Source organism: Alosa sapidissima, chromosome 5 (assembly GCF_018492685.1).
Source record: "Alosa sapidissima isolate fAloSap1 chromosome 5, fAloSap1.pri, whole genome shotgun sequence".
In the NCBI taxonomy this organism is placed as follows: domain Eukaryota; kingdom Metazoa; phylum Chordata; class Actinopteri; order Clupeiformes; family Clupeidae; genus Alosa; species Alosa sapidissima.
This window is the reverse complement of record NC_055961.1, coordinates 21589992-21613823: the sequence shown is the minus strand read 5'-3', so window position 1 is coordinate 21613823 and position 23832 is coordinate 21589992. Positions and strand designations below refer to the sequence as shown.

Sequence of the window (23832 nt, the reverse complement as noted above, 5' to 3'; positions counted from 1 at the left end):
CTCGCACACACGGGTTTCCGTTGTGAGTTTTCCTCCCGACGGAGGTTTATGATGCGAAGAATCCACTATCCACGTCTCCAGTTAATCTGAGGGCATCTGCTTCCGTGTGCAATTTTCTGTGCAATTTTCTGAAGACAGCCATGGCTCAGTGACATTTTCCATATCTTCTACGGGTGTTCGGCCGGGGCACCCTTTAATGTTGTACATCTTAATTAAATAAAGTGTCAGTAGACACTGCCACACTACCTCCCAAGAGCGACTTACAACCAGTTCCAGGGTAGGTCTTAATTACTCTCAATGGCTTCTCTTTCATCTGAAGCAGCTTGTTGGGATAACTGCCAGATCCTACCAAGTTTATAATGACATGGTGCTTTCAAGTACTGCACCACATCACAGTCTTCCTGTTTTCTTCATACGCAGTTAGCTACAAGTGAGGAAAGTAAACGCTCTGCACACACACTGGCAGAATCATATTCACAGGGATCGTTTGGTTATGTCTAGGCCCATGTTAGTTGTTATAATAGTATGGAATTATTCCAGTGCTTATACGGAGTCAGTGGGCTTTTCTCAATATGCGTTCTTTTCAATACTTGTGTTCTCATGAACTTGAAAATCGTTCTGAAACGTCATCAATCACCGCCGAAGTAATGTTCCAATTCACAAGTTCGCATTTATTCAAGAACATTCCCGGAAGTGTTCTCGAATCGTTTGTTTTATCAAGGATGCATCGGGTGGTGACTTGGTGGCTTGAAGATTCCACAATGCATTACGTCAGCTCAGCCGTGACACTCACATAAGAGAAATGGCAGCATTGATACATAATAGGCCTACCTATCATAATTGCTGCTACAATCCGATCCATGTTTAGGCTATAAACGGTAGGCTACAGGCTTCACAACTAACGTTAATCATAACTGTCACTTAAACTGCGAACTTCAAACGTTGTTCCTGCCATCGGCAAGTGAATATATTGTTATTAATATTTAATATAAAAAATCAATGAGAAACAAACTTAAACAAGCTGGTGAATTATATATTTTATTGTAAATGTCAGAAATAGGCCAATAGAGCAATAGGTAAATGACTAGACTCCCGAGCTGTTCCAAGAGAAGCTGCCGTTGGCAAGAACGCTGCTGTCTCAAACTACAAATTGAGCGTCCTGTGTCCTCGCGTTCTCCAGAGTCTGGACTCACGATATTAACTTTTCAAGTTTGAACTTTCAAGAACGGGAGACCTTACTTTAGCGTACTTTGTATTGAGAAAAGCCCAGTGCTTTTACATGTAGGGCTGAGAGTGCATCAGTAAGGTGGGGCTGGTTAGTGTGTGTTCGTAGAGCTTCGTGCTCCCGGCGGTTTAGAACCTGGAGGTAATCCAAGGCTGGTGCCAACTGCCTACCTGAGGAATTAAAAGTCAGAAAGACAGCTCAGTGGGGACATATGCTTGGTCCGTCTCACACAGACCCATTTTGCACAAGCTCCAGGGCACTACCGTGAGGAACACCTGTTTCATATTTCCGGAGATGTACTGACCAGAATACCCATTGATTTTTCTATTGCTGTTTTTTTTCTATTTACTATTATTTTGCTCTTGATACTCTTTTTATCTAATGTTTTTAGCATTTATTCCACTCTTCAAAATAAACAATATTGTGAATTTTAAAATGAATTGAGGGTAATTGAGGGTAACACCTTGCATACTGAACTGAATAGAAAATTCATATCTGAAATATTTCTGGTCTTTTCGCGTTGTAACCACGCATGTCTTTGTTGCCGGACTCTATCCTGTAATCTCACCAGGTGAAGGCTTGAAGGCTCCGACATGCATGCTGTCTAAGGCGCCGCATTTGTAGCCTGGGAAAGGATTGCGAAATGGGGCCAACTGAGTATTTGGAGAGAAGAGAAGGGGAAAAAAACCTGCCACACACTCTGAAGTGCTTGTAAATGAGGTGAGGATTCCTCCTTGTTCAAAGTGATGATGCATGTCATTTACACCTGTTCACAACACTTCCTCTTCAGACTACTGACAGAAACCTTTGACACTCACAACACTTCTGCACTGCCAGATTCACTGCAAGTTAATTTGCACTGTTCACTGTTCGATTCTTAAAGCCAGCATGCAGTTTGTATTAGCTCAGTTTGGCTGTCTATGTGGAACAAATACGATTAAGCTTGGCTGGGTTAGAGAGTACTATCTTGCAAGCTCTAATCAACCTTAATGGCGTTTACAAACAGAAGTTTGGGAGGAGCATGATGGAATTTGCCACGCCTCCTCCTTCGATCAGACAGGTTATTTATTCGCAGTCTACCTTTACCTGCCAAAGTTGCAGCATCGGCGTCACTCCGCTCGCAAGATGCGTTTGGTCAAGCCAGGAGCCGAGTCGCCGGTCGCGCAGATTGGCTTCCCCAGCGCCTTCTCGGGCATCCAATCGCTCGCCTGTTTCTAATAACAGCAATAGTCGCCGCACGACCCGAAGAAGGTGAGCTACTCCGCGGACCATATCTTTGATTAGAGCAGAGTTGGATGCGTGTAGGATCGACTGCCCTTGTTCCGCAGGGAAAGCAGACCTGCTTCACCTTCTCCAACAATCAGTTATCTTTCCACTCCTATAGCCGATCAACCGAGCACCAGCGCCGCAGCGCAGAGCTCTGTTCCTCCGGCGTTTCCCCCTCTGTTCATGCAACATGTTTTTCAACTCAGCAAGTTATGGCAGCCCGCGTGCAGCCCTCTACCTTGCCTTCCGCTACTGTGGCCTCCTTCTCTATTCCTAATCAGCCTTTTCCCCCTGCTCACTCAACTCAGCAAGTTATGGCAGCCCGCGTGCAGCCCTCTACCTTGCCTTCCGCTACTGTGGCCTCCTTCTCTATTCCTAATCAGCCTTTTCCCCCTGCTCACTCAACTCAGCAAGTTATGGCAGCCCGCGTGCAGCCCTCTACCTTGCCTTCCGCTACTGCTGCCTCTTTCTCTTTTCCAGCTAATCAACTCTCCCCACTTTTCTCTTTGCCGACCCAGGGTGCTGCGCAACTTCCTCCCCCTTCCCCCGTAGCGACCGCATTGCTACCTTTTCCCCTTTCCCCATCATCTCCCACCGGCGTGAACCGCGTTCGAGCCCGCGTTTTTCCCCAGCCAGGGACCGCGTCCCTGGTTCTCCCTCACCCCTCTTTCCCTGGATTGGTGCCACCACCCTATCCCGTTTCGGCATCTCATCTGAGACCATGTCTACATGAAATAGTAACAAAATATAATCTATGTGGTGATCACTAAATGTAGGCTATTTAAGGTTAAGGGAGCATCGCTTTTACCCCAACTCAATGCCAGCGTTGGCCGTAAGGCAGCTGATACACAGGAGCTGGTGCTCTGTCGTTCATTGCTAAGAGGGCAAGGAAAGGAATTTTGTCGCCTTCCTCTGTGTTCAGAGAGTTCAAGCATATTAAAGCCCTTCCCTAACTGACCAAGGGAGCATCTGCACCTGCGTGTAGCTCTGCTCCGTTACTTCTCTTACTGACCCTTGGAGCACCTGCACCAGCGTGTAGCTCTGCTCTGTTCCTCTGAATCCTCTCTAATAATTTGTTGCTGCTCACAACTTCTCTTGCCGTTAGCTACCGCGGTTAGTTACAGTAGCCTATATTCATTTTAATTGCTTAGGCCTATAATGCTAAAATTGGGGTGGCATTAGATGTCGATGGCGTTTACAAATGGAAGTTGGGAGGAGCATGACGGAGTTTGCCACACCTCCTCCTTCAATCAGACAGGTTATTTTTTTTCGCAGTCTACCTCTACCTCCCAAAGTTGCAGCATCGGCGTCACTCCGCTCGCAACCCACCACTTCCCCCGTCTTCCATAGTTAAAGAATAAAGTGGTGTATGGCGGAATCCTGCACGACTCCTGCCTGCGCAGTTGACTCCTACACGATCCCGCAAATAACTTCAGGACCCTGGCCAGAGACTTCGGCAAACATGCTTTTCTATTATGCTATTATCTGTTTGCAAATTACGGAATCTGAACTAGTGAATAAAGAGCTGGCCACACTTCTCATCTTAACTGAGCACCAGTAATGTGAGTTTCATTGTACACGAATAACCATGTGGCGTGTCCTCAGTGCACCCGGAGTGGAGATATTAAACAATAATAGCAATGCTGCTCATTATAATCATAATTCCATATTCATAACTTAACCTAAGGAGAGAGGCATCCCACTCTCCTAGCTGCACTCTCCAACGGCTCTCTTTGTTTTTACCTCCACTGACAGTCTCTCCCATTCTAGTCCATTTAAATTCCATTTCATTTTATTTATAAAGCACCAAAACAATTGAAAAACGCCTCAAGGTGCATTACAGAGCCTACAGCCCAATCCCCTTTTCTTCTCTACTTCAGTCAACCCCCCCCCCTCCCTCCCCCCAAATCTCCCTACCCCCCAAATCTCCCTACCCCCCATTTCCCACTCGTGCTATTGCTGCTCCTGCCACTTAGAGATGGTTAAAGAGTTCTTCTGTCGGTGTTACCCTGTCTAATTCCCACGCAATTACTGCCTAAATGAACCACGGGCCTGGTTAACTGGGTCTGCCTCTGCTCATTGTTTAATTTGAGACAGTAACGAACCCTGATTAAAGCCCCGCTCGGGCTCATAAATTAAGCACTCAAGGCCATATTAATAGTTTCTTTCCAGAAGATAATCAAATCTATTCAATTGTGCTTTCTGGTGAGAGAGAGAAAGAAACAAAGAGAAAGAGAGAGAAAGAGTAAAAAAAATAATTTATCGTCCATGTGACCTTTGCAACTACATGTGGTGTTCCCGACGTGAGGCATCATTTATTTATGACTTCTGTCTGAGCCGGTCGAATGGTGCCGTGCCACGTTTGCAATGCAGTGGCTTCAGCAGGTAGCACTGTGTCTCTCAAGTGAAAACTGGGGCATTTTGATTAATGCTGGCGTCTGGAAGTGAGGCAGTAAGACACTACAATACAATCCCTCCCATATCAGAGAGGAACAGAGAGAGAGAGGAATATAGCTATTAGGGGTATCCATAGACTGTAAGATGATGATACTGACTAACACTAGCAATTGCTTCAATTCACATATAAAAAGCCAACAGGAGAGACGACCGCAGAAGGGAATATTTATTCAGAATGTAAAAAAACCCAACGAATAATTAGTCCCTGGAGAGAAATCATGAACATATTAGCAAATATTCAAACCAAACTTACCTGTTCTGCCAATTCAAATGTGGCATGTTTTTCTCACTTAAAATGAGGAGTAAATTGAATTTCTCTTTTCTAAAGGAAATTAGAAGACCCCATGTTGATGCAGATAAGTGCTGATGATTTATTTGATAACTGTGCATGCAGATGGCTTGAAATACACATAAAGGTCCAAGTGGAGGGACTGCGTCATCTCAGCACAACTGCCATTACTGTGAAGACTAGTCACAGATTTTCCCCTCATAAATTTGAACATGCTGAAAATCCAGTGCGGTTCACTGGCCCAAATGATTCCAGTGACAGGAGAAATATTCTGCAACCAGATTATAATACAGCCTCTGCTGTAGCTGGTATAATGTAGGACAAACAAAGCTGTCAAACAAACAAACAAACAAACGAAGCTCACAAACACACACACACACACACACACACACACACACACACGTCCATGTGTCAACTGAATCATTTTCATGTCTTTAGGGTTGATGGGCTTCCAAGCAGCAAAAACACTGACAGCAGTCATTTGACCACATCAGGTAAGTGCTTCAAGCACAATATGAAAGGCACTAAACTGGAACACACTTAAGCTGGGGGTGTTACACAACACAAGCGAGGCTATTCCTATCTAACACAACACTGAGCTACAACTTTGAGTCAGATCAGGGGCGAACCTGGACTAAAACCACTTTTAGTGTGCATGTTGTATTGCGGTAGTGACTGCACTGTATTAGTTACATGAGTTACTATTGTATCCGATAAATGACAGTACAATCATCATTAAGGAGGGGGACACATAAGAGCACACGCAGGAAGACTGGTAAATCAGCACAGTAAATCAGACAGTAGGCTACACCAGCACAGTAACTCTTGATATCACAGACAGGAGGAGAGCAGGAGATGTACTCACGTTCAGAAGCTTTGCCTTCAGCCTCTCTCTTCTGCTGGGAGAAAACACATGGGACATAATTAGCACCTGGACTGTGTTTGAGTTTCATCTCCACCTATGACAGGGTCTGATGCAAACAATGAATTTCACGCTCATTCGAAAATATTTATATTACCTCCTCAGATCATCCTAATAGAAAAAAGGATTTTTTTTTAAATAATTTGTGGCTACTGATGACGGACTCAACACATAAAAGCTAATGTGTCAAAATAGACAAGGATGGAATGTGTACATATTTTCATTTGACATGCCAGCTTTGTTCTTCTTTGAAATGACAGCTTTCAAAAGAGTGAAGCTCAGATCTTCTCACTGTAATTATATACAGCACTCCAGTCCTCCTCTGTCTCAACGGGACGAACTAGATCACAGCTTTCTAAAAAAGTCTGTGACAAACACACTCTGGTAAGGATTGTAGTGATCAGAACATTTCTTGTGTATTCTAAAATCCAAGTGTGTTCTAACTTACTCAACCAAATAATCCTAATTCTGATTCTGATAAACCTAATTCTGATTCTGATATTCTCTACAAGGATGCCCCTGGAAAAAAGGCTTATACTATAATACACAGAGGCTATCTTCTACTCTTCTATTCGTGGTACAATATTTCTGCACTTCAGTGTACTATGTGCAATATGTAACAGTCGCACAAACCAGGTCTCTGGTCACCCCAAACCATTTAAAAAAAACTCGAACACAACATGCGATTCTGACTGCATCCCTGGCCACCTGGCAAAACGGCGGTGCCAGCAAAGTCCAGGGGCTCCCCATTCAAAGCAGTCTTTTTGATCCGCCGCGTTTTTTAATAGCCCTTCTGGCTCGCGGAGTTTACAAGTGGTATCTTTGATTGTCCGCGTATAACAAGTAGCAGCAGTTCTCTGTGCTGGACTTGGCCACTGAAGTGGTTCAGTGGGGGGAAAAAAGCATATGTGTGCGGTAGCCTTTGGCAGTCAGTTCACAGAGCGCCTCCATCCTCTAGAGCTTTAAAATCACACTGAAGCTTCTATGTTATTACAGTCATTGCTCAGGCCAAGTTGAAATCCTCCATTTTCCCTCCATCTGTCCATCTTAATTGCTAGGGTATGGCTTTCATATTTTTCCTGTCCTCAGAATACCCTGATTCTTCCACATTTTCCCGACACTTAGCAAAGAAAGAAAGCATTTCAACTTTACCTATAAATAATAAGACATAGAGCCTACTATGCAAGAGGCATGTCAAACTGGTTTCTATCAGTGAATTACAGGCATAAGACAGTGCTTTCTCAGTCTATTGTAACATGATGTCTTTAAATAGCCCTATAAAATGTCATTTGTGCTTGCTTTAAGAACTACACATGCCTGATATAGAGATTTCAGACAAGACATAGTTGTCGGTAAAATGTTTCCTCTTGAAATAATCTTACCATTGATTAAAAAATCTTTCTTTCTGTTCTACAGTCTGTTGTTAATTCCAATAACAGTGCATGGCCACCCAGAGTAAAAATCAATTCAAACTGAATCAATCGACAACTCTAACCAGCGTGACATTTAAAAGGCCACTATGACATGCACAATGAGAGAATCAGACCCAACAATTCAATTACTTCACATCGCTCAGTAAATTGAACTGCTGTGAAATTACTTTTTCCAACATGAAAAAAAAAAATGTCTCATGCGACAGATCGTTTGACACAGAAACAAGTACAGCCCAAAAAATGGGTTTCTGATACAAATTCACACAAACACAAATCTTTTTCCCCCTCCTTGCACCCAGAAATGTACCTGTAACAATGGAATCTGAAGGAGACCTTTTTGCGAACACAAAGACAAACTGCCCTCTTCGAGTGAATCTTTCTCAAAAGAGAGCTGCTGGTAGTAACAAGTCTTGAAGCAGCAAATTATGGCAATCCATGATAAATTACTTTTTCCCCAGCATTACATTGGTGTCATTAGCTGGATCAGCTCCATACATGCTAACTGTGATATTTACAGGCATGATTTGTCCCGTAAGTGCTTCTATTAATTGCAATTACAGCTGGCAGAGGTCCAGGGGAGGCGGAGGACAAGAGGGGTTGGACTGGAGTCTGAAGAAAGCTTTTAAAGCAACACAGTGTAGTTCTTTCACCTTAAAAAGTTTCAAACTCATTATTGATGACACACGGATTTACCATAAGGAGAATGGAGACTGACATTACCGATGTGTGCACAGAACGCCTGGTATTGCACCTTACATGTATTCATTTAGCAGACACTTTTCATCCAAAGTGACTTACATACAGTATGTCTATTCTATTACAAGGGACTACATTGTCCCTGGAGCAGCGTGGGTTTAAGTGCCTTGCTCAAGGGCACAATGGTGGAAGCCGGGAATTGAACCCACAACTTTTCAGTCTACTGCACTGCCACCGTCACCTTACAACATGGCCGTCGCAGATAGAAGCATGCCCCTTTTCATCGGATTTAGACAAAAAGGGAACCCCTTTAGCACTAAATGGGTACCCAATATGTTGAAAATTGATGAAAAGGGTACTCCCCATTGTGTTACTTTAATGTGGGGATTTTGTTGTGATCAAAAGATCCAGTAAATATCAACAATGTTACTAAATGCAAACCCTGGTTGTTGTTTTTTTCCCTTCAGGAACATTTTTTTTGCTCTCGCACTCAAACCAATCAGCAAGGTTTTAATTGGTGAGCTTTTTCTACATGCGTGTATTTACATACTTAAGGTGCAAACATTTTTTGTCAACTTCTAATTGACTGAATTAAATCTGTTAGTCTGCTATTTAATGACTGTGTCTGTCACAAACCAACTGTTTGCTTAGTATTACGTTCAGTCTTAAGCGTCTTACGATACTAAAGTGGTTGTCCTGTTTTTGTTTCCAATTACTCTCCAAAATTCCCCAAATTGTTGAGTTAAAAACTAAAACATTTGAGCCGAGGTCCATGCAGAAGCAGAAGAGAGTGAGCTTAGTATGGTGGTTACAGCATTGGTGCATAATAGAACAAAGCTCATCTTATCATGCCCTCATGCTAGGAGCTATTACAACCTTGGCCATTTCCTCAACTGTACTGAAGGCTATTCAATTACTCCTGGTGCATGCACACGCTGATGATATTACCTCCCAGGGTCAGTTTGCTTAGAAAATCACAAAGAATAGGTGAAGTGTTCTAATGACCCCGCCCCGGTCTTAACGCCCCTGCGGGCCTGTGTTGAAATGAGCAGCAGCCACACAATGGTGTGGATACAATCCACATTGTATCCATTCCTGCATTTCCTTTTAAAGTCTAATGTTTTCCTCCTGCGCTTTTCTCTATCCACAACGCCATCTCATCTTCCATTTTCACCCCTTCCTCTCCTGTTGTTTGTTCTCTCTGGTGAATCACCATTATAATCCAAAAGGCAAAGTTTCACCGCACTGTGAATTGAATCCAGGCACACACCTTAATGCAGCTGAACTGTGTGCTGTGAGGGTTGAGATGACTCTTTGAAGCAGGTGCGTTTCTGAGGATAATACCCACAAAAATGTCATCTCAAGAAGAAAGTTAAATACGTATTTGTATCCATGTATCCCTGCTAATCGCACCACTTAGCTGCTCTCTGCATCATCTGTGCATCTTGGTACTGGCTCTGAATGGAAATGACTGATTTTGACCTTGATGGGCCACCATTCTGAAAGCACACGTCCATGTTGTTCAGATTCTGAGCGAATGTGTGAAATGCAGACAATTTGCAGCTCTTCAGGGTCAAAAGAAACATCTCTGAAAGTGCAAGAAGCAGAATGACTTGTGTTGTCTGTCCTGTCATTATGACTACGGGACTACTTCCTTCCATAAGGTAGGCTACTCATCAAAAGGAAATGATAGCTTCAGCGAAAGTCCTACTAGGAAGACTCGTAGTGTAGCTTTACTCCTCCCATGCTTACATGGAGCCAATCTTAGCTTTGCCTACTTTTCAGGAAAGCCCTGCAATCTGATCATTCACTCATTCAATCAGCCCTAGCCTATAGGAATTCAGTGGGCTCTTTAAATATGTTCCACCTAACACTGCTTTTGCTTCTCAGTACGCTGACTTTGACGTCCTAACTCAGGCTTCCGCGCGGGCCTGGGCTCTCTGCGTTTTTACCTTCGCCCCTTCTGCCCTCAGTGGCGTTCCTTGTTACAATCCAACCGCGCTCGTTCGCTGCGCTGTTAGGACCTGTGCGTCCTTCGGTCAGGGCCACTGCATGTCGCTTCATCGCTAATCTCTGCATATCGAAGCCAGTCACACTCACGCTGTTGCAGCCTTCACTTCACGGTAACCAACTGCCGGGTCGCCGTCCTCGCGCAACTCTGTTGCAGGCCCATGTTGTTTCGGCAACGATTTCTCAAGCTTCAGCGTCTGGTTGGTAAGGTTATTGTGCTCTCTTCCCAAGCTCCTCGAGCTGGGCTACACTCTACCCACAATCATGCAACCCGCTTGCCAACGATATTCGGCGTGCAGCAAACAATCTGACTCGTCTGACACGGTTTAACTTTCATTTAGGCCTCCTTACAATAATTCCTGCTGATTTCATAATCCCTGCAATTTGTGCTGTTAATTGCTAGCCTGCACCACGTTGCCGTTGAACCCAACCCAAGACCTGTTTAATTGATGTTCTACACTTACTGTGGTTATCTCGTTGTCTACCTTGGTTGAGCGTCGTCAAACCAGTTGTTTTTTGTGTAGCCTCTTAATTTGCCTCGCGGCTCGTTGGGCTGCATAGACTTTAGGCTAGGCTACTCGTCTGCTGGAACTTCGGTTCAGGTATCACTCCTTGTGCATGGCTGCGTGAAGCCAGTTCATTCGTTGCATTTGTTTAATCATCTGGGATTGCGTCGCATACCTTCTGGTGGGAAGTCTACACGGCCTTCCTCGGGTGATTCTCTGCATGCACTGCTCAAGTCCTCCTCAGTCGGTCTCGTATGCGAGTTTGCGCTTCAGCTTGCTCAATGTAGCACGGGCTGTTGATTGCTAGTTGCCATTGCCAACTACTCTCAGCTACCGCTGATCTGTCATGTCCCAGGTATGCCGTGACATCCCCGACGTTCTCAGCTATCTGGATTCTCAATTTTGGGGGGTCTTACACCAAAGCTCGAACCAAAATGACGACACGCCGGCCCATGGTCATCAATTGCCAGTAGCCTATGTCACACAAGCTATTATCTAGGCAATTATGGGTGTTTTCTTTTCAATGCCCGTACTATGTCATTGTTCATTAGTTGACGCCACAGTGATGGGCTCATGCCCACATGGTGTTGGTTGAGCTTTTAATTAAGAAGCTGTGTCATTTGTGTATTTAACATATCCTTCTAGCGTCTTTTGTATGTTTGAGAATGTCTTTTCTGATTCCGTATCGTGTATTGGGTTCCTAGGAATTCTATGGCAGGCCTCACTTTGCTCACTGCCCACCAGTGGGTCGCTTCAGCACTCCATATATTGGTGTTAATGGTTACCGGCTGTTCATGATTATGTCGGCAATTTTGCATTTTGCTAGTTGTGGTTTAAGTGGTGGCCTATGCTGGAAGTTCGTTGATCACGACTACCAACGTAGCCGTTGGCTGGTTGTTTTACCGATGACGATACTACATGTCACCTGACTAACCACTCCTTCCTTCTCGCAGGTAAAACGGAGCGGTCCATCATCACTGGCAGATTCAAGTCTCCTTCAGGCCAATGCTGCCCCCATCATGCACTCTCTTTAAACACAACGGGTCTCTGCGTGTCCATGTGATTTCAGCCATCTAGTCACGCCATCCGTCACATTGATTGTTGACTCGAATTGCCGTTTTAGCAGGATCCTCTGCAAATAATGTATACTCTAATTTCCATTCTCCTATTTTGCCTTGGCTGTTTTGTTTTTGGCAGATATGCTCACCCAAAGTGATCGCGCCAGGGAGGACGTGCAAGTTCCTTTTACATTCTCCTCCCAATCTTTAATTTGCTAACCCCTGCAGGTGCGTCATGCCTCCCCTCTTCCGCTGAGGGGATGCAGTTCGTCAATGGAGAAGCAGTTCCACATATCACACTAACATCTACTTTCTTACAGGGATGGCAGTGCCGGTTCGCGGAATCACGCAATCGCATGGATCATGTTTCCAGTTCATACTGGAGTGGGGTCATCCCTCCGTCTTCACAATTCTCCCGAAGGCCAGCGCTTTCGAGGATATCTCCTCTTGTAGCACATCTTAAAACTAGCCTTCCTAATCCCGGCACTTATCACCTGTCTAGAACTGACTCTTGTCTGTGTAAAACCGGCACTCACTGATGCACTTTTTGTTATTGTGCTCTACCTTCTTAATTGTTTTAATTGCACTGGCATTGTGGGAGAATTGTTTTAGCTTTAACCTGTTTACCGCATTGTCAGTAGCCTGGAGGACCTGACCCAATCTGACAGGTTAAGGGTCTGGCCACAAATAACGTAATGTCCCAACTCGAGGGGGCGGCACCAAGCACGCATTTGGAAATCTCACCTCACGCAATCTACACTACGTCTGTCATCTGTTTAGATCGCCTCTGGCCCGCTATATCAGCTACACTGATATGATTTGCCCCTTGCATCGCGGGGAACCAAAGTTACGTGCATCATACTCCTTGCCAGACTCGAGTCTCTCCCTGAGCAAACGCTTCCGTGAGAACTCTGGATTCCCAGGGTACATTGTCAGTCGCTTTGATTAAAAATGTGCCGGCCACATGTAATGTCACGTGTATGCACACCCCTCCACTCATCACTCAGGGGCCAGTGCTTGGTGCACGACTGATATGATTTCTGCATCCAGTTGGGCAATATGTATTGCTTATTCTCTCCTCATTGCTACCTTTACTCATTGTCTCTCCAGCAGCCAGTTCTAAACTGTACCATCCTGCCACAGTTGGTGCGGCTGGTATAGCGAGGTCTTGTTACGTCACTCAGAGCTCCTCTGCACTCTGAGATGCATAAGCACCAATGGTACCCCAGCACTCATCTGTTCGTTGTCTTGTCATATTTCAGTTACATATGTTTCTTCCTCCTGTCACATACAGGCATGAATTGTCCTGAGAAGTCCTTTGTCTACGTCGCAAGGTCATGCTTCCCTCGCATTACTGATGCTGCCCATCTTATTTTGGGGGGGCTTTCCAAGAGCAGGTGCTAAGGTGTAGCTCTCACGCATCTATCTTGGCCTTGGGTCTGCAGCTCAATGCATTCATCTCACTCTAGCCGCTGCAGGTGAGCTATCGAACCAGAACACACATCTGGCTTCACAAGCACTAGTCTTCCACAAAACTAGTCATAATGCTCATCTATCCTAAATATTAAACCACATGTCTTTGATGCGAATATACTCAAGCACCCATATCAACTAACTCATTGCTCCGGTCCCAAGCATCTGCAACCACAAGCTCTATTCCCCTGCATTGATCCTAAGTAAATCATGTTTAACCTTTTAACCCTAAACATGTTTTGCTTCCCTGGTCCCCGTTCACTACCTTAAACTACGGCTCACACTTTACCTGATTTTCAGCAGCCATCTAGCTAACGTGCTGCTTAAATGTAACCTCTCTCCAAAGAGGTTCACTTCTCACTCATTCCGCATCGGCGCAGCCAAGACTGCCACCAAAAAGGGCTATCCACGTCATCCATCAGGATGCATCAAACTAACTCCTCTTGACATTTTCGATGCTCAGAAGTTGCTCTCCTATGTTAATTCGGGTGGTTACATTCTGGCATTCGCCTTGCACTAATCGCTGAAACATATTGGGGCCCAGCATGCCGGTAGCTCGTGGTGATTTAGTCTCAGCCATGGGCATGTTGCCCTTTACACTGGTTGCCCAGCTCGTTCGACGCTTATGGTTCAGGTCACTCCTCGCCGGTTGCCCGGCTGGTGATGCACGTCTAGGTCGCCCTAGACACTGGTTGCCCAGTTTGGTCCAGGTTGCCCTGGATGCCGGTCGCCCGGCCATCACATCAGTCTAGGTTGCCCTAAACGCTGGTTGCCCAGCTCACTGTCCAGGTTGCCTTGGACGCCGGTTGCCCGGCTCATGATGCTCGTCTAGGTTGCCCTAGACGCTGGTTGCCCAGTTCGGTCCAGGTGGCCCTGGATGCCGGTTGCCCGGCCGTCATGTCTGTCTAGGTTGCCCAGCTCATGGTTCAGGTCGCGCCGTATGCCGTTTGCCCAGCTCGTGACGCTCGTCTAGGTTGCCCTAGACGCTGGTTGCCCAGTTCGGTCCAGGTTGCCCTGGATGCCGGTCGCCCGGCCGTCACGTTGGTCTAGGTTGCCCTAGACGCTGGTTGCCCAGCTAATGGTCCAGGTTGCCTTGGACGCCGGTAGCCCGGCACGTCTCGTGGTCTAGGTTGCCCTAGATGCTGGTTGCCCAGCTCGCATAAGCACTAAAGTCCAGGTTGCTCTGGATGCCGGTTGCCTGGCTCGTCACGATGTACTAGCTTGCTAGTCACTGGGCGCCCAGATCGTGAAGTGCTTATGGTCCAGGTTGCCCTGGACGCCGGTTGCCCGGCCGCCACATTGGTCTAGGTTGCCCGAGACGCTGGTTGCCCAGCTTCTAAATCCCACTATAGCGAAAGCATGCTGCGGGCCCCATTGCAACCCTAGGTTAAATGGTTAACACCTAGCCACTTTAAAAGTCTGTCGGAGTCCTGGCACAACCTCATCACCCCTGCCCAGATATGCTGTTTAAATTATCTTGTATGTATACTATGTCTTTGTTCCCCTCAGAACCAGGTTACTGAGTCACCGCCCTGGCGGGCATCACTCATCCTTTTGGGGGTAGGCTCCCCGCCCCTGCCTTCATCCATCGGCAGGAGACGAGATCCGCTCATCGCTGGACGGATCCGAGATGGGGCCTACGCCAAAGACTGTTACCTATTCAGGACTCTGTCATGCTTGTATCCAAGCCGTTCCTTTACTAATTAAATTGTCAACTGATTCTATTCTGTCTACTGAGTCTTTCTGGTAGAACTGTTGTGAACGGTTATGACAAAAATGAATGCATCATCTTGGAAGAAATTTGCTTATGTAACCTCCTGTGAAGTTACATTTGTACAGGTCTGTGGTGGATATACTGTGTGTTTGGAGTCTCCCCTATAGCCTGGCGATTCTTATCAGAATCTGAGTCTGGTAAGTTATTGCGCTGTCAATATCGTGTACAACAGCCACGATAGCAGAATATAAGAACCTCGCTTCTCTGGCGACAGCCTTTTTTGTTGTAAACTGTTGTAAACAAAATCAATTTTGTTGTAAACAAAATCAACTTAGGCGTACTCAGGTGAGAGTAGTTCATATTGTATGCTCATATTTCTCTGAGCACTATCCCTGTGAAGAGCTGGTCTAGTTCTTTTGCTCTGTCACTGGGTTTATCCATTTTGTTGTCTGTTTTGACCACCACAACCTCAGAGGGCTTTGAAGAACTTTAAGGTCTGCTGCCTCCTTGGCTTTAATCATTAAAGTACAGAGCTCCAGCATTTGGGAGACACGTTTGTTTGTTTGTTTATGCTGAAGCGTAAAGCTGCCATGGATTACTCCCTCCTGAAGGTACCTCCCTACTTATTCAGTGCAATTCACCACAGGGTTTTCAGAAGCCAATGCCAGACCAGCCACAAATTTTGTCTCTTTCTCTCTCTCTTCTGTTCCCTGACTATTGTGGGACCACAGAGGACCCAGCAGCTTTGGAAAAAAACAATGACATTCCCTCTCTCTCTCTCTCTCTCTCTCTCTCTCTCTCTCTTCCTCTCTTCAACCCAACCCAACACCCTCCTACCCCCCACCCCCCACCCCTCCGCTGCCAACCCACGGCTCCCCATGGGCAATACAGACTCAAAACAGACCAGAGGGGTTTATGCTTAATTGCACAAAGAATTGGGAAAACAACTGCGGGGGAAATATTCTCTCTTCTCCACACTGGTAGCACCACGGGACAATTGATTAAGGGGCGAGGAAAAGGGGCGAGGAAGGGGGGGTGGGGGTTATGGGGAGAGGTGGGTGTGTGGGCTGGCTGGCAAGAATTTCATATGTGCAACAAATAATTAAATACTTGCAGAAGACAGGGAGAGTCTGCGTTGTGGCTTGGCAGAGAACAGACGCACTCCCCTTTTTCCAAGCAATGTTAAACTGAGTAAAAGCACTTATTAAATGAAGGGGAAAAAACGCATCTGCAGATGGTATCTACAGAAGCATTTGCTTAGTAGCGAGAGAGAGAGAGAGACAGAGAGAGAGAGAGAGAAAGAGGAAGGGAAGAAATCTACAAAGGCTTTTGCAGACAACAATAATGTATTGTGATGCAAATGTGGACGAAGAAAAACAAAACATCACAAGAAAAGGAATCTAGGAGTGAAGAACGCTGGCATTTTTCACGGTCCACCTGCGTGGCTGAGTCTACCCCGTAACTTATGAGCAGAGCCTTCAGCTTACAGTAACAGCCCTCACAATAACCATATCATTAATCTTCCTTTGAGGCCCTAGTCACATCACTTAATGAAATTGAAGAAGGCATCACAATTTGAAGAGTAACTTGGAGAGAAAAAAATATGTATGCGTCTTAAATGGTGCACTGCTTTCATATGCATAACTTCAATATATTTGATACCATGTGTGCTATTTCAGAGGCTTATTGAGTTCTGATCTGCTGCCAAAATAAACTGTTTTCCTGGCACATTGAGAGGGTGAGTGAGATAGGGAGATAGAGAGAGATCACACTCACCAGGGGCTGCGGTCCCTTGAAGGCACCCTCTTCCTCTCCTCTGTTTGCCGTATCGGTGCTCTTCCCTCGTTCTTCGGCCAGACAGAGCGCTGCCCCGAGCATGACCGCCACCAGAGCCCAAACAACCAGCCGTCCCATCACTGTCCAGCCTGTCAGGGAACCAAATATGACAAGATGTCACCTGGGGCGGGTGCAGGAACCCCACGTGTCGCTCTACAGTCACCTCCCCACCGCCACCGAGAGGCCCCAAGAGCCTCTCCATCAGAGCCATCACGCACACAGTGTGTCACCTCAGAGCCCTGAAAGACAGCTCCCTCCACTGGGCCTCTAACACTCCACTGTGCTTGTGCTTGTGTGTGGCCCCCCAGACAGTCATGAAATGCCAAGTGATACAATCCCCCCATCTCACAACCTTGATGCACTGTTTGCTTTGTTTAGGGGATTTGTTTAGGGGAAATCTTCTGAAGGCCAATAGATAAACAAATTGCTCAAGTTGTAATCGCTAGTTGTAAATGAGTTGTTAGAACTGTAGAACTGAGTATAGTGCATAGCGACTAAGACAAAGCCTGCAAGATTTTTTTTTTTTTTACTGCCTATTGTTTGCTCTTAATAAACAAAAATGAGCTCTGAAAAGTGTATCAGGTGAACTGACCCTCTCTGCACACAACTGTCATGCTCGATTTGAAAAATAAACAGTATTTAGGCCGCCATGTCAGCGTGCCAGCAAGCGCTCTCTCTGATAACAGCATGGCCTTTTCCCGAGCTGACAGCGTCAAGCCCTGCAAGCCAAAGCGCCACGCCTAGCGGTGGGGAGGCAAGTTCTCTCCCTCGCTCGCTCGGCTCCTTCTATTCATATGCTCCTGTCAGCACCTATCCTCACATGCGCCTGAGGCTGCCGCAGCGACGACAACGGCTGCCCCAGCGGCCAGGGCCCACAGCCAGGCAGCAGACCGAAGCGGAGTCGAGGCTTCGGCGATCAGCACCACCTGCGTCGTCGGCTCGTGGGACTGCGGCGCGAAGCAGCAGTTTGCCACAGTGTTTGCAGCAGGTATATTACAGGTGAGGGACATTACAGGAGTCTTTTTTTCCAGGCCTGCTTTTGAATCGCATTAGGGTGCAGCGGCAGTGGACATGCTGTAGGGCTGTAGGGGTTTTGCTGAAAAGGAAACAATCTTGAGGGGAGAAACACTGGAAACACTTCAAAAATCTGTTCCACTCAAAAATGCCTCCCCTTCACGCTATAACGGAGTAGTGCCAGGGGATTGGCTGTCGGGCCTGTGTTTTTTACAGCGCTCGGACAGCTCCTGAACTCACTTCCTGTTCCATATGGCCAGAGCAGATATGAAGGGGTGGGGGGGGGGGGGGGGGGCACGAAGGAATGAAACTGCCTGTCATCCGCAAAGGATCTCATATTTTACCTGCTATCACTTTGACACAGGGTTAACGAGACAAATTCTTTCAGAAATTTTATATGACAGAGCAAGCGTGATAAATCTAAGTCAGACTGAGACGTATCTCAGGAGGATTTATTTGAGCTAGCCTCCTAACAGATAAGGTTATGAACCACTACTTACACTAATGTTGGATTTTACAACTACAATCTTGGAACTGACAAAAACATAAGGGTGGGCTTAAGGTGTGTCACCGGCCGCCTTTATGAGTCAGTTTGATAGGCCTAGGATATCTCTAACAGAAAAATGTAACGCAAGGGGAAGGCTATGCCCCAGGTGTTTGTACTGCTTAGTAGTGATGCTTTTGGGAGGAAAGCTTAAATCAAACAGGACATGGGCTAAGTCTTGTAAAGAAGATATCAGATATCACAAACAGTAGCATTGTTTACTTGAATCAACAAAAGGTGAACAAAAGGATTCAAGTAAATATCTAGTCATATTGCTAATAAATTAGTCAAATGTTGTTTCAACAGGTTTAAATGTAATAATCGTAAAACTTGCCTATACAGGCCTTGGTTTTCAGGAAACTGTGAGACAGTGACAACTATTTATGCAGCGTAAAACTGAACTGAATTAAATGAGTAAAATCTTGTATCTAGTGTTGATGCTTATTTGTCTGTAAGATAGAGATGGCCAAGTATTTTCTTGACCAGCTGCAAGTGGCTCTGTTTTGCATAAAAGCCGATCTCCTAGCCGGTGAGGCCACTGAGAGCCTGTCTGACAGACCACTTTAAGTACGGCATCGCATTCCTCTTCTGTCCTGTATCTGTTGAGGTAAAGCTCCAGGGCCCAGGAGCCTGTAATAAGACTCAGCTCAGCTCTACAGCTTCTCTCTCTCTCTCTCTCTCTCTCTCTCTCTCTCTCTCTAGCCACGGTAGAGAATAAAGGGAGGGAGGAAGTTAGGAAAAAAAATAGTAGCCCTTAGCTGATATTAGTTTCCTTCTGACAGGATTTCTTTGACCATGCCAGTAGCTGGAGGTGTTTTCAAACTCAAACATTACATGTAAGGTAAGAAGAAAGCACTCTCTGGAGCTTGTTTAACCAAACAGCCTTTGAGATATTCAACTGAAAAATAACAACATAAAAGTAGGAGGCTGTATTGAATAAATAGGCGGTTTTGGTATGTTACATGGCAAAGCCGTTCACAAACAGCACCTGATAGTACACAGACTGATATATGGTCCAAATCCATATATAACACAAATAATGGAATTAAACTGAACAATGAGTAAGTATCTTTAAGAATGCTAGATCTGAATAAAGAGATAATGCTGACATTCATTGTTCTGGTCCATACATAACAAACATGAATCAATCCAGGGGTCTCTCTGTGACATATCACTAAGCCAATATAAAAACATTGTAGTATATAAAATAACATTATTTATAGACAATAGATCATGGTGACATTTCTTACATGCTTACACAACAGGTTATTGTGCCCAAACAAGTGAAGCAGATGAGCACTGCTCCATAGCCCTGTAGTGTAAGAAATGAATGACTTATTTCAGAAAGATTAGCCAAGTTTCAAGTTGAAGACTTTGTATAAATATAATTGAGTACAAAAAACTGAAAATAGAGCCTAATAGATCATGCAGTTATTTCCCTTGGTGCATCACTATTAGGTTAATTATAATGCCGGTTTTGAACACGACACAATCTCGGCAGAGCTATGAGACCCATGGAAAGGCAAATACCTGAAAGTATAATCCCTCTCATATTGCAATGGGAGGTGAGTCATGATATGTGCTAAAGGTATTGTTACAGGTAGGCCTATGGGATTAAAATACCTCCTCCATAAAAAAAGAAAACCTATACTTTGATCTGAGGATAAAACGGGTGTTAACCGAAACCTGTTATGATCCGAGAGAACATGTGAGAAAGCTACAACCATGTTGAACGCATCGGATATAGATAGCCATTATCTCAGTTTGAGAAGCTTGCACGCATCGGCTAAGACCGCGGAAGTGAGAATACTGATTTCAGCACCGCGGACAGCTCTATTGTTAGCGCAACATGGTGTGCGAAGACATTCTCCTTGCCCACTATTCACGGTCAGTCTCTGTTTCAGGCTGTGTCGCGGAAGAAAGTAAAAGTAGGCGAGATTATTTTGAGTAGCTGGTGTTATTGAATATGAGCATGCATTGCATGTTTTCAGATGATCTTGAGCTACATAACTATGTAACAATCTTACCCACGAGAAAATATTATTGCAAAGTTATCCAGCGCCATAGAGCTAAGTAGCCTATGTCTGGCAATATATTGGCTTCCCAGTGACAATATCAGTGAGCACTGAAGAAATGTTATAATTGAATGTCAGATTAAAGTTTGAAAGCCATATTTTAGGGTTGCATTTTTCACGGGTCAAAATTCAGCATGAATGTTTCATGAGATCCCCGTGTCTCAGACAAGAGTCGATCTCTAGTCGATCTGTTTCTGGGTATAGCCCTGTCCTGCCAAAGAGTCAAAAAAACAACGTTAGACTCGCCAGCGGGTAATGGGAGACTGTCAGGGTATTTGTCGTATATTTTCTATACCCTGCTGCCTAAAAGTAATGCGCCAGTAAAAATGGTAGCATATGACGAGCACCGGATCCTTCCAATATATCATAAACTTCTATTTCATTACGCATAAATGAGAGCGTGCACAAATTATGTTAATGCAGACATACTGTGAAGCAGCGCAGGCTATGTGAACCAGCAGACCACGGTGATAGATCGTGGACAGGCACACACTAATTAACTATTATCTTCCAGCTCTACCGGGCCCATGAAAACAATGTCTATAAATAAGTAGCCTAATATTGTTTTCATCATCCAGCAACGATGGCAGTACGTTTACTAAAACAAGGAATATTTAAATCCTCACGACTTGTCGTGCACTGGAACAGCATCCATAAATATACTGTACATTTCAATTCATATCGTTTATCTATGCACAGTTTGATAGCCTACCGATAAGCATGGACACAACATTTCAACATAACGTCCGTAAACATGACAGAAGTCTCCCAACCATTGTCACTAACCCAAACATGTAAAGCATGAAACAACAGAGATAGGTATGTGTCAAACACTTCTTCCTTCGTGTAAGATACCACCCTTACCTGCGTATTCCACTTGAGAGGGAGAAATGTGCAATCGCCGGTAAGACAATTAGCCAAAGAGGTGCAGTTGCCACACACTTCCTTAGTTCCACCTCCCGCCCGTCTACAGATTGTCCTAAATTGCCTGCGTTATTCAGTTAAGCCTGCGAAGCAGCATGCATTTGACGTTCCAAGCACAAGCTACCGAGGTCCATTCCTCGGTTCTCAGTGGCTCTCACTGTTACAGCTTGCCCTATTTCAACCGCTCCTAACTATACTCCTGTTGACGTCACGGTTGCATATAAAATAGCCGCAGATCGCACTCCGAAACTAGCACTTGTGCCTACATGCCACAATTCTATCTGTATTTTGGCAGGAATTATGCGAGAAATATGGTCTCCTTTCCAAAAAGGACATTTTAGAATGTTTGTACAGAATACTTGTACCGCTTGAATAATCTGTTAGACAAGCACATGTCTGGTAGTTCAACAGAACAAATCAAACATGTTATGTGAGCTGGTTGAAATGAACCTGTCATAGAAAAAAGAAGTAACTTGACATCCTGATGAGAGTGAGAATATGTGAAGCAAGATTGAAATATTTTGTATGTATTCTCATATTTCTTTCTTGGCTTCCATACACAGTTAGTGACACCAGGCAGGTGAACAAAAGGAATTACATTAGGATTCTTGCAGGAAACAAAAAAAATGGAGTCGGTATCAAAGTTGCATATGTCTTTGAAATATGTATGATGAATGTAACATTTATCACAAAGAGAAATGGCAGCACACCTCTTTTGATTCAGGGGGACAAGAGCAATATGTTTTTTAAATGCAGTGTAGGGAAAAGGTTCTTCTTTACTGATACTAGACTCGCTCACTAGCTCAGGTATGACTTCAGACAACCTTCCATGTGTAGTATTCCTACCATTACACTTAACACTATCATTGTACAGTTGATGTCCATAGGTGGCCTACATAGGAGTCTGTATGAATATAACAAAGGAGTTACAAAATCTGTTTGCTCAGAGGTGATACTCTGCATGGCAATGGCTCATGCTTCCCATTCTGCTCATTTAATAGTGGCTCTTCTATACTTCAACTGGAAGAACAACTTCAACTGGAAGAACAAGGCCTAAGGCCTGGCAGGATTTTAAGATATGATGTACTTTACATTGCATGCTGCTTTAAATGAAAGCATCTAAATACTTGTATTGTAAGCATGGTATGTATACCTCCCAGGGCCAGAGTGGGGCCACTTTTCAGCCCGGGAGTTTCAGGCCCAAAACCTGCCCACTTTTTTAGTGGTGGTGGAAATTGGATAAATAAGGCATCATTTGGATAAAACATTTCAGCTCTTACTATCCTGTAGTTTTATTATAGGCTAATATTCCACTATTCCACAAGGATAGGTTGATAAGTTAACAAAAACAGGAAGGAAGAAATAAAGCATTTGAAACGTATCCCACAATTCCTCTAAGAGGCATATTGAACTACTGTATTGTTTACATGTTTTTTTCTTGCTGGGTCAGCTATCATGTTGTTGTTTGGTGATTTGCTCCTTTACTACATCCACTTCTGAGCAAACAAGCCATATAGGTTGATCATGTAGCCTACTGCTGTCATAGCCCACTGTTCTTTCTTCCATAAAATAACTTTAATTCATATGGTTAACTCTATTATCCTTTCTACTGGTCCCTATAGTTATAGTTAATTTCGGGCTCATCATTTTCAGCGGGGGACTGGCTGATCTGCTGCTCAGGCTACTTTTGTTTTTAGGCCTATACGTAGATCAAGCTTGAGTTTTGTTATCAGTATTTGCATAATATTTGCAAAGTCTATGAATAGCCATATTGGATGATACCAAAATGCTAATATTTTAGCAATTCACTTAATATGTTACTTGCGAATAGGTTGACAACGCTACAACGTCCAGTAGGTTATTAGCCCAATTACGCCGTTATAATCATGGCTATCCCTCTTCAAAAAAAATTGGAAGCACGGCACATTTGGCAGCATTTCCCTCCTATACTTTTCGTCTTTTTTACCTGGTCTTTTCAGTCCCTCGTGGCATCTTTCTACCATCCATCCTCCCTGACGCTTATCACTACGGTAGGGCCGGCCCGGCTGGTATCTGAGAAAACTTTTTGGGAAAGACGGGCTATATGGACCCAACCAATTAACTCTTCTTGGGGGGAGAACAACCCATGCAGAGGCTGCGGTGTTAGGCATAGAATGCGAACGTGTACAGCCAACTTTAAGAGAAGATAGATTAACGTGACAAATGCCAATATTTTTCCCTCGACCGGCCCAAAAGTGAAGCGGCCCACCGGGAATTCTCCTGATTCTCCCGATTACCCACTCCGGGCCTGATACCTCCTAACCTCCATGACATGACGTGTTATGTTAAAAAGAGGAAGCATAATACTTCAAAGGAAAGCCGTTGTGGGGATAAATGCATAGTCCATTAAT

The 23832-nt window shown here is 44.7% G+C and overlaps 1 protein-coding gene across 2 annotated transcripts in view; it reads right to left on the bottom strand.

Annotated features, from left to right (window-relative positions):
- fstl4 (follistatin-like 4) overlaps nucleotides 1-23473 on the bottom strand; it is a 120070-nt gene extending 96597 nt beyond the window's left edge. Inside the window, exons 1-3 of one of the 2 annotated variants that reach the window (XM_042093440.1) lie at nucleotides 23409-23473; nucleotides 16826-16974; nucleotides 6103-6136 (exon numbers count right to left, since the gene is read on the bottom strand). In XM_042093440.1, coding sequence (XP_041949374.1) covers nucleotides 6103-6136; nucleotides 16826-16974; nucleotides 23409-23445 — 220 coding nt within the window. In that variant the 5' untranslated portion in view covers nucleotides 23446-23473. Of the gene's footprint in view, nucleotides 1-6102; nucleotides 6137-16825; nucleotides 16975-21382; nucleotides 21565-23408 lie in introns of those variants that run through there. The other variant, XM_042093441.1, reaches the window with a different exon arrangement.
- Nucleotides 23474-23832: the final 359 nt, after the last annotated feature.